The sequence below is a fragment of the Ursus americanus genome, chromosome 3 (assembly GCF_024610735.1).
Source record: "Ursus americanus isolate L20-20 chromosome 3, mUrsAme1.1.p, whole genome shotgun sequence".
In the NCBI taxonomy this organism is placed as follows: Eukaryota; Metazoa; Chordata; class Mammalia; order Carnivora; family Ursidae; genus Ursus; species Ursus americanus.
The window spans coordinates 316,586-326,992 of NC_142129.1; the positions used below are offsets into that span (position 1 = coordinate 316,586).

Sequence of the window (10,407 nt, forward strand, 5' to 3'; positions counted from 1 at the left end):
ACGGTACCTGGTGACCGTGCAGCACCTTAGAAAGATAAACGGCCTCGCCCCACTTAGGAAAGAGAAACCTGGAACAAGGTCGGGGTGGGAGTGCAGCGAGCACGGTGGGGGGCAGGTTCCGTGGGCTGCCTGGCGAAGCCCCTGTCGCCCTGGGCGCCGGCTGGGAAGGGCTGCCGTGAATCTCCTGTCAGCACAGCCACCCCCACATGTGCACGTCGGTGTATCCACACACACGGGCAGAAGCATACGTGCATACATGCGTGTGTATATGGCACCCCCACGTGTGTACCCACCTGCATAGATGAGTGTGAATACACACGTGTACGCGTGTCCACGTGTATACAAATATATCACAGCTACACACAGCTAGTCACGTACATGTATAAAAACACACCCACGCGTGTGAAGGTGCATCGACCCACAGGTACGTGTGGCTGGATACCTGCCTGTGCACGTATGTATCTTGGGGGGGCAGCAAAGATACAGGAGAACCGAAGTGAAGTTCTGTGCACACTCACACAAACTTGCTGATGAGAGGCTCAAGTTCGTGTTTATTCAGAGGCTGGGGTCTGAGAGACTAAAATATATTTGTTTCTATACTACCTGGTTTCTCCCAGTGAAAACTCTTTCAAAATGCCTGGGGACATAACGCGCTTGACGGTTTCTCTTGTCGTGCCCTATATTTTTCTGTCTCTCTCTGAGTGGGTGGCGAGGCCGGAGAAGGAAAGTGGGGTGGGCTGAGGATGAGGTCACGGACAGTGGAGCGGCAGGGAGAGGGGGGCAGGCCTGGTAACCGCCACGTTCCCACAGCCCGCTGCTGTCAGAGGCGGCTGCGTGCGGCTGCCTCCTGCCCGTGCTTATCTTCCAGTGAGTTCTGATCCAAGGGCCTCACCCTAACCCAGTGCGCGTCTCCAGCGAACAGCACCGTGTGGTGTCCTGGGTCCTTACACAGACGCGTGCACGCCTCTCGTCCCAGAGCCGCTCTGCCCGCCGTGGGCTGTTTTATCCGATGGGGCCGTGCCCTCTTGCTGTGTCTCTGACGTGCAGGTCGGCTGCAAGGCGAGCCTGGTGTTCTTCCAGTATTGCATTATGGCGAACTTCTACTGGCTCCTGGCGGAGGGGCTGTACCTCCACACCCTCCTCATGGCCATATTCTCCCCCAGCCGACGTTTCGCGGCCTATCTCCTGATTGGATGGGGTAAGGACTCCCTCCCCTGCGTAGGCCTGATGCCCCTTCAGGTTTCCGATTTCCACCCCTCTCACCTATAAATGCAGACCTTTCAGCTCAGAAAAACTCTTTGCTACCCCAGTAGGATGCACTTCTGGTCCTATTAGGAAGAGCTTTTCTAGCACAACTAGAGTTTTCTATAGGCAGCACCCTCCTATTTGTAGGAACCAGGAACCGAGTCCCATTCCGGGGCATACCCTGTAGTGGGAAAGTCAGAAAGAAATGGCATGGAGAAGGACAGGAAGCCCTTCTATCAGGAGGGCCTGGTAACCCGCCTGTTAGCAGGACCTTCAACGGCCAGCACTGGAGGGAGCGTAGGCAGTGGGACCCTCAGGGTCACAGTGAGGGGCACCCCTTGCAGTCCTTGCCATGCTCCCACACCCCGGCAACAGCGCTCCCGATGCACAGTGACGCCTTGCAGGCCTGTGAAACTTTAGCTCCAAACACACGTTTACCTCCACTGCTTTGTAAGGCGTGAGCGTGAACTTGTGTGTGTTATGAAGCATTTCCTCTTGATCCTCCCTTCAGACAGCCCTCGTCCTTGCTGACCCTTGTGAATGCGGGTGCACACCTGTGTCCCTGTGGGCGCCCCTGTTCACTGGCGTGGGGTTGTGGGTAACCGGTTGTCTCTCTGCAGGCATCCCCACTGTCTGCATAGGGGCCTGGACTGCAGCCCGGCTCTCCTTAGAAGACACAGGGTGAGTGCTGTGTCTGTGCCTGTGCCTTTAAAATGAGACCGAGCCATCCTGGCTAAGGGCTGGCACTGTGGAGTCTGCGAAGCCAGAAGGAAGCTTACTGTCTGGTTGCAAGGGAGCTGTGCATGTGTGGCTGCAGCCGCGCAAAGAGTTACACAGGCAGCCTTTGAACACCCCACACAGGAGAAGACCTCGAACTTCACGATTCACCAATCGGGGGGCCAGAATTTGGATAAGATCCATGTGAGGGATGGGAACTGAACCAGGTCCTGCAGCAGAGCTGGGATTCGGATAAACCAGGCAGAGAAGGGATCAGCACCTTGGGTGGGAGAAGCAGTACTTACAAAAGGGAACCAAGCAAGATGCCTGCATTGTTTGCCTGGAGCCAGGTGCGGAGAGGCGAGCAGTTGAAGACCGGGTTAAAATGGCCAACAGGAGTACAGCTCTCTGAGATGGTTCTTAAAATGCAGCCTGAGCAGGGTCCAAAGCTCTTCTGCTTTATGTAGACAGCTGGATCACGGTCCCAAACTCAGGCACCAAGTTCCCACCATGAATGTTGTGCTTCATAGAGGCTCTCGGGGTCTACCAGTTATCTACACTGGTAACAACCCACCCTAAGGCTCAGTGGCGTGAATGACTGCAGTTCATAGGGTGTGTTTCTGTGCGCTGGCAGCTTGGGCTGACTCACGTGGCAGTCTTCCCGCCTCGGCCTGGCTTGCTCACACACTGTGGGCACCTGCTGGGTTGGCCAAGGGCTGGCAGGTCTGAGACAGCACCAGCCGGCAGGCTCCTTTCTATCCTGCAGGTTCCAGGCGCTCCACACCCTATTGCCAAGACCAGCTAGGATTCAGAGGCGAGGGCTGGTCTCTGCCCTTGCTGGGAGGGGCTGCAGGGCCCCACTGTGGGGGTGTGGGTAATGGGGGGAATCATGGAGACATTGTAGGTGCCTTCTCCCAGCTTCCTACTGGAGACGGCCCTTACTCCGGAAACCAGGAGTGAAAACACTGCTCGGCAGACCTTCCTAGCTGTGCCTGCCTCAGTGACTCCAAAGACAGGTTAAGATACAAATACAAACCATTTGGGAGGAGAGAGGAAATTAGTTTTCAGGAGAAAAATTCCCCTTCGTTGCTGTTGGAGTGAACATGAGCTAAAGCAATTCCCAAGTTATGGGCCTTCCCGGGACTTGGTCTCCCCTTCCCCCACCTCTGCAGTTCTGCTTTCGCCTCGCCTCTCCATTAGCAGACTGTCCCGTCAGGAAGAATAAAGTGAAACAGAGTCACTGGACAGGGACGGACTGCATCGGGATCTGTAAGTGCAGAGCACCTCTGCTCTTACAGCAGCACACACGGGCCACCGGCGGGGCCCTGTGACAACCCGGGTGCGCGGTGCATGCAGTGGGAGGGGCCGGCTTCGTGCTGCCTGCACCGTGCGAGGGGTGAGTCCACAGGCAGCGCACTTGTCCTCATGCACGTGGTTTGTGGATGGGTCAGAGGTAACACGATTTTCCTTCTCTCTTTTCCACAGTTGCTGGGATACCAACGACCACAGTGTTCCCTGGTGGGTTATACGAACACCAATTTTAATATCTATTATAGTAAGTAATTTCTGTATTGAAACATGAGCTATGCATTGGGTTGCACACTTGGGAAGAGAGGGAGCCCACTTCCCTGTATGAAATATAAATAGCCCCATTCTACTCGGTCTTCTGAGAGAAGAACCACACGCAGAGGCCCAGCTGCTTCCATCAGTCCTAGACTTGGTCCCCCTTCAGGACGAAGGCTCAGTGAAGGGGGAGGGAGTGGAGAGAGAGATGCGTGTTCTCCAGCCCAGGGAGGAACCCTGCAGGGGAGTCACAGCCACGCACCACACGATGTTGGAGCTGAATCACGTTGTCATTTGTCCACCTCCCATCTCAGAATTGACTTACTGCTGTAGCCTGGGGCCATGAGATACATGGTGCTGTCGGGGGACAGTCAGCGCCAACGTTGGGGGCAGCCCATGCTGGGCAGGGCTCCCGCGCTTCTGTGACAGAGGCGCCTGGAGCCCTGTACAAGGCGAGGCGAGGCGATTCAGGCAGGGCTGAGCCACAGACATCCCGGTCACACCCACCTCCCTGCAGGGAAATCACAGACAAACATGTGGTCTCTCTTTGTGCAGGTCAATTTTGTCCTTTTTGTTAGTATCATACGAATTTTACTACAGAAGTTGACGTCCCCAGATGTCGGCGGCAATGACCAGTCACAGTATAAGTGAGTATGTGTTTGGGTCTGGGAGCCGAGCTGCCCTCACTAACCTGCCTCGGCCTGGAAACCTACAGTCAGGGAGGACATGGGTGTGCGCAAAGGCCCAGGTTGGCCTCCTTTGGGTGCGGGACTGTGCTTGTGGCTAAGGCAGCCGTGTCTCCTCCAAGGGAGGGTGCTGCCATGGCGGCCATTCCCCTCGTTTCAGCATGGATATCCTCCAGTGAGCTTGCTCACGGGAGTGCTCTGCCCCCTTTCCTGTTTTGTAATCCGACTTTCCTCCTTGGCCACATTATTTGTATTTTATGCTTACTTCCTTTCTCCCCGTAGACCACATGGTTCATGCAGGCACCTAACACCAGGCCTTGTACTTAATAATAATTCGTGTTTATTGGCTGAATGATTACATGAAGATATCCATTCAGTGGGAAAGAGAACAGAGGTTAAGTACCACGCCACAATCATCCAGCTAATTAATGAAGACCTGAAGACTATAAAAGAACCTAAAGATTCTATAAATTTCTGTTGAGAATTTATAAAGAAAAAGCAAAGCCCACAACTTTATTATTAGAACTAGTTCAGTGTGGGGTGGTTGTTCCAGCCGGTGGGAGCCTGGGGTTCAGATAGACCAGCCGTGGAATCACAGTCGCCTGGAGTTGTGTGACCCTGGGCAGGTGCCCTTACTGCGGCCAGGGGTAGACCTGGCAGCTGGACAGGCAGCATCGCCCGTGGCCAGCAGCCCAGTGCTGGGCTTACACACCAGCTGGAGGCCTGGGGGACGTATCTTCACAGCTCTGTGCCTCAGGTCCTTATCTGTAAAGTGGAAGTAATAATCATTATCTCTCAGGTTAGGAGGGCTTGATACAGTTAATATGCGAAAGACATTTAGCGCCAGCTATAGCAAGTGTTGTGGGGAAGTCTGGTGCACAGATCCTCTGACCGAACCCTGGGGTACATAAAACCCAAGGCATCCCTTTCTCTGCTCAGTCCACTAAAGGAGGCTGCACAGAAGGCCAGACGTAGAGATGGGATTCCACGTCAGACTACGAAGGACAGAACCGTGTCACCCCATCTGAGCCCACTCGCACCTGCAGCTCAGGGACAGGACAGCTCTCAGCTGCTTTTCAAACTCAAGTTTTGATTTTCGGCTAGTGTTGTTTAGCTTCCATGCTGACCTTTTCTTTGGATTCTTTGGGAGTGTTCATTCAGTACGTCTTAGAGATAGATGCTTTTATTTTAGAAACAAAGTTAAGTAGGAAAATAGAATCTGCCCTTTTTCCAGGATGACCAAAAAAGCAGAGTGTGTCTGTGATGCTGCCTTCTGGTTGTATCTCGATGTCTTTTCTCTGGAACTATCTTTGTAAGAGTAATAAGTACCCCCAACAGGGTCCCAGAGGTCCAGCCTCACTAGAAATCCTTCTCTAGAAATGAGCATGACAGCGGATTCCAGACGTACATAAGGGAATTCAGGCAGACTCTCTGTCTCGCACTGAACTAAAGGGCACAGCTCCCTACACAACCCACCCTCAGTTCACCAGGTGAGCGCCGAACGGGATATGAAATGCAGCAGCTTGTAAGGTTAAATGTTTGGGTCTGTGGGGGCAGCCGTGAGATGCTCACTGACGGGTCTCCTAGCCGACGAGGTGCAGGTCGTGCCCTGCTGCAAAACGGCCTGGTTTCTGGGGTGTGCGCACATTGCCTGAAACAGGGCACATCCCACTTGTTGTAAACACCGCAGGACATGGTTTTTGTTGCGAGGGAGATCAGGAGAAATGGACACATTTCTAGAACTTACAGCCCAGGCTCTGAGTGCTAGGTTTGAGGTGGGTGCCTCAAAAATAGGTCAAGAATTCGTGACTTTCTCTAAGCGTTGAGTAGGGTCAATGAACAAACAGAGTGGAGCCTCCTTGCTGGGTTCCCTCAGGATGAGGCTGCTAGGTCACTGCAGAGGCTACCGCATGTTCATTTAGGACGTGCACACACGTCACCGTGTGGCCTGCCTCAGCCTGGCGGCCAAGATCCTCCTTCCTGACGAGCCCCCAGACGACCCCAATGCTCCCGTCCATGCGGAGTGGCGAGGGTCTAATCGGGCCACATGTTGGAATCACCCAGGAAGATGTCGAGCTACCAGCACCGGTCCCACCACAGGGACCGATCGAATTGGAGTGAGGAGGCCGGCTGGACTGAGGAGCTTTAAAAGTTCCCTGATGATTCTAACGTGGAGCAATGAGAGTCCCGGGCTCAGAGCAGTGGTTCTCAAAGTGGGGCTCCCAGGCAGCAGCTGCAGCGTCTCTAGGAACCTGATAGACACAGCCCAGACCCACAGATCCAGCAGTCTGAAGGTGGGGCCAGCGGTCTGCCTTCTAACAGGACCTCCAGGTGGTCCTGGTACAGCTGAGGCTTGGGAAGCGCTGGTGTAGAGAACGGGGACTGTTTGGGGGTGCGGGGAGAACGGCTGCAAGAAAGCTAGAAGTGAGCTCAGCTGTTTTACTTTCGAGCACAGAATGCGACGGGCAGGAAAGCTGCCTTCTGATCAGGGAGGGTAGTAACTCTCATGGGCGGAGCAATTACACCTGGTCCGGGTCACCCAACTCCACAGGGCTCGTGGGACCCCGAGCGCAGGTTGCCTCCTGCTGCCACACGCTGTGCTCAGGGGCTGCACCCGCTGAGTCCGCTCTCGTGATTGAAAAGTCGGACTTGCCTCTGCCCTGACAATGCCGGTGACGGGACACAGCCCTCAGACCAGTGGCCCTGCTGGGGACCCTGTCGGGGTGTCTTGTCAGAGCGTTGCCGCTTTACGAGGGACAGTCGTTTTTATCACTGCGTTGGCACATTCTGCGCGTCGTTGGGCCGGGGGAGGTTGGTTTTACTTCAGTTTTCGAGAAGCAAGGCTCAGCCCGGTGAGGCCCTGGGCCTGGGCCAGCCTGCGAGACTGCAGAGCCCACGGGCTGCCTGGCAACGCTCAGCGTCTCTCTGTGCCGCAGGAGGCTCGCCAAGTCCACGCTACTGCTCATCCCGCTGTTCGGAGTTCACTACATGGTGTTTGCCGTGTTTCCTATCGGCATCTCCTCCAAATACCAGATCCTGTTTGAGCTGTGCATCGGATCGTTTCAGGTACGTGTGGGAAGGGACGGTTCCTTCTCCCCGCGTTGGTGAGTGGCCCCTGACAGCCCTTTCTCACTTGCAGGGCCTGGTGGTGGCCATTCTGTACTGTTTCCTCAACAGTGAAGTAAGTGCTTCGTCAGACCTCGGGGAACATTCAGCGCACGTGGGATTCCCTAAAGTGCTCCCCCCGACCTGAAGGAGACCTCAGGTCTTCTGTCCGGGCAACCCCGCTGCCGTCCCTTCCAGCCCCATTCACAAAGCCCGTCTCTCCACACCAAGCAACGTTGGTCGCCCTCCCACAGGCCGGCTCAAGAAAGCTCCCCGGCCAGGTGGTGGAGAGGGACCCTGCCACTCGGCACGGTCACAGCCTTGCTCCTTAACCCTAGATACCGGGCCATGCAGACCCCAGTGGGGTGGGGCAGACACACCGATGGGAACCCTGCTGCCTGAGCTCCCGCCCCACAGCTCTTCAGGATGTACGTGCAGGAGTCCCTCTGAGCCCTGCCCTGTTCTGCTCATTTCCCACATGCCCTCACCCGCCCAACCCTGTGGGGCCAACAGCCCCCTGATGCATCCTGCCCTGCACCTCTGCCCCCTCAGTTCAAATGCCCTTCCCGAGCCTGCTTCCCTTCACCTCCTTCGTGGGCTCCCAGTATCAAGTCCCCACCTGACTCAGGAAAAGCCTGGCTCCTGCCCCCTTGTCATCTGTCTCCTGGAGCTGCTCGGGCCACACCTTCTGTTTTTACAGAAGCCCTAGAGGAGAGGGCTCGGCCTGAGACCTGAGCCCTGCCCCTGAGTTTATGTTTGCAAACTCCCACTTCTGGTTGCCTTGCCCTCACCCCAGGTGCAGAGTGAGCTGAAGAGGAAGTGGCGGAGCCTGTGCCCCAGCCGGCCCTGCGGCCAGGACTACAGGCTCCACAGCTCGTCTGTCTCGAGGAACGGCTCAGAGAGCGCCCTGCAGTTCCACCGAGGCTCCCGCGCCCCGTCATTCCTGCAGACAGAGACCTCGGTCATCTAGTGCCCACCACCCTGCAGACAGACTCCCCAGAGCCCTCGAAGGCGGGCCTCCCCGGGCGGGAGTGCCCTGGCGGGTGACTCAGCGGTGACACGATAGAGCTGGTCTCTGCTTATCCCATCCGCGCAGCTGGGGTTGCTTTGTAGCTGACTGGGACTTCGATCTGATTCGTGTTAAACTCCAGCACGTAGGTAATTTTGCTCAAAATGTTGTCTGGCCAAGTAGATGGACCCGTCTTCAAAGAGAATATGGAGACAGAAATGATCCCTGAAATGAGGTACAGTGGCCCAGAACTTGGGTCCAGCCATCATGGAAGGAAACCAAGGCGGTTTTCTGATCTCAGTGCCAGTTCTGGGCAGGGCGGCAAAGGCCTGAGCTGGGGGCTGGACGCTCCCTCTGCGTGACCCCCAGCACCGGCACCCCCCCACCTGGTCCTCATTAGGGCGGCCCTCTTGTCTGCAGGACACGGACACAAAGCATCAGAACCCACCCCTGCCGGGTGCCCCTGCTTTTCCTCCCTGCCCTGCCCCAGGACCTCCCCTTCCTGCTTGTCCACCAGGACAAGTGCAGAGAAGGGTGTCAGATGATAATAGCAGGAGTGGCATGTCACCCTGCACTTTATGAGGGCCCCTCAGCCATCGAAGTCTCCCCCTGAGACTACTTCAGGCCTCCTCCCCCGAGAGGGGGGAGAAGGTTGGGTGACCTGTGGCCAGGCTTGTAGGACCTGGCCGTCAGGGCAAAAAAGACACCAGACCTTTTATCTGGGGGGAGCAGAAACCTATCCTCCTTTTAATGAAAATAATCTTAAAGTCATTTCTGCTTAAATGGAGAATTATCCTAACAAAATACAAGAAGGTGTTGAGTGCTTCTGGCCAACATTGGCCAACAGCGGTCCTAGTTCCCAGTTCCCTTGATGTTTGCAGATTTGGGAGCTAGGTCTGAGTGGCTGAGCAGCGGCAGAGGCAGCAGGAAGCCAGCGAGGAGAGTGAGCCCACCCCTGTCCCAGGCCCGGCCCTGCAGCACGGGACAGACAGAGGTTCTGCCCAACCCCATGCAGCTGCTCTCCCACCCTTTTATGATACCCCAGAAAGGAGGCCATAATGTCCTTGTCCTGAGGCATCATAGGACCTGGCTGGCATGCAGAAGCAGGTCTGGCGGGCAGGGGTGGCCAGAGCGGCAGCCACCAGGCTCAGGTCCTATGGCTCACGGTGTGTGACAAAAGCCTGGACAGACAGGGACAGCAGAGCGGCTGTGTTCAGAGGCCACCCGGAGCCGGGGCACCCACCTCAGATGAGACACTGTAACCAGATCCCCATGACCAACTGGAGAGCCAGACCAGGGCTGACGGGGGGCCGTGGGGTGTGCTTGGGCGTTAGTCATGCGTCTTCCTCATGGGCATGCGCCAATGTCCAGGGGGCTGTGGACTGGTCTGTCTTGCCTGGGAAAAGGAAGGAGGGAGGGAAAGTGAATGTTTACTAATAGCAGGAGCAGGTGGTCAAAGAGTCAACATGTCGTCTTCAAATGTTGTAAATGTGTATGAAATGTCCACAAGTCACTGTGTGTGAGCACTTCAATAAAACCCGATTTCCTGTCTGGAGGCTGGAAGATTCACTCTGGCCTGCAAAGCCTGCGGTCCTAGGGTCTCCTACTGAGGACAGACTCACACTCGTTAGCTGAGTGCCGTCACCGTCAGAGGAAAGCTCCCCACACGTAGAGCGGGGCTGGACGAGGAGGGAAAGGAGAAGGCACGTGGCTCCTTCAAGGCCACTGGAAACAGCCACCTCTCCCCAGGGCACTTAGGCCGCCTGCCAGGTCGTCCTCCTTGGAGCACCCAGGTCAGCGGTCACCGTGGCATAAGGCAGCTCTGGCAGCCCTAGCGGTGGGGACCAGCCACAGAACCTGAGCACCTGTCAGCTGTGCAGGGCAGACACACGTGTGCACACATGCGTGTGAGTGTGTGTCTGCGGGCGGACCCCAAAGCTGTGTGCCGCAGGCAGATAAAATCAATGTCCGACACACTCTGTGCTCCCCCAGTGCTTCCCTTCAGAAGGAGCACAGCACGCTGCGAAAATCAGATCCTCCAGAGCCAGGCCCGCCTCTGGGGAGTCTCCCGCGAGCAGAACA

At 56.2% G+C, this 10,407-nt stretch overlaps 1 protein-coding gene and 1 long non-coding RNA gene across 2 annotated transcripts in view; one reads left to right on the plus strand and one right to left on the minus strand.

The window, feature by feature from the left end:
* The window catches only part of VIPR2 (vasoactive intestinal peptide receptor 2), a 66,598-nt gene extending 57,025 nt beyond the window's left edge, over nt 1-9,573 (plus strand). The window contains exons 7-13 of the mRNA XM_045792196.2: nt 1,048-1,198; nt 1,866-1,926; nt 3,448-3,517; nt 4,081-4,172; nt 7,148-7,277; nt 7,351-7,392; nt 8,113-9,573. Coding sequence (XP_045648152.2) covers nt 1,048-1,198; nt 1,866-1,926; nt 3,448-3,517; nt 4,081-4,172; nt 7,148-7,277; nt 7,351-7,392; nt 8,113-8,286 — 720 coding nt within the window. The 3' untranslated portion in view covers nt 8,287-9,573. The remainder of the gene's footprint in view (nt 1-1,047; nt 1,199-1,865; nt 1,927-3,447; nt 3,518-4,080; nt 4,173-7,147; nt 7,278-7,350; nt 7,393-8,112) is intronic.
* Nucleotides 4,529-9,694, minus strand: LOC148110317 (uncharacterized). Its single transcript, XR_015723762.1, has 2 exons — nt 9,569-9,694; nt 4,529-4,976 (listed from the first exon to the last, which is right to left on the minus strand). It is a non-coding gene; the product is annotated as an uncharacterized LOC148110317 (long non-coding RNA).
* Nucleotides 9,695-10,407: the final 713 nt, after the last annotated feature.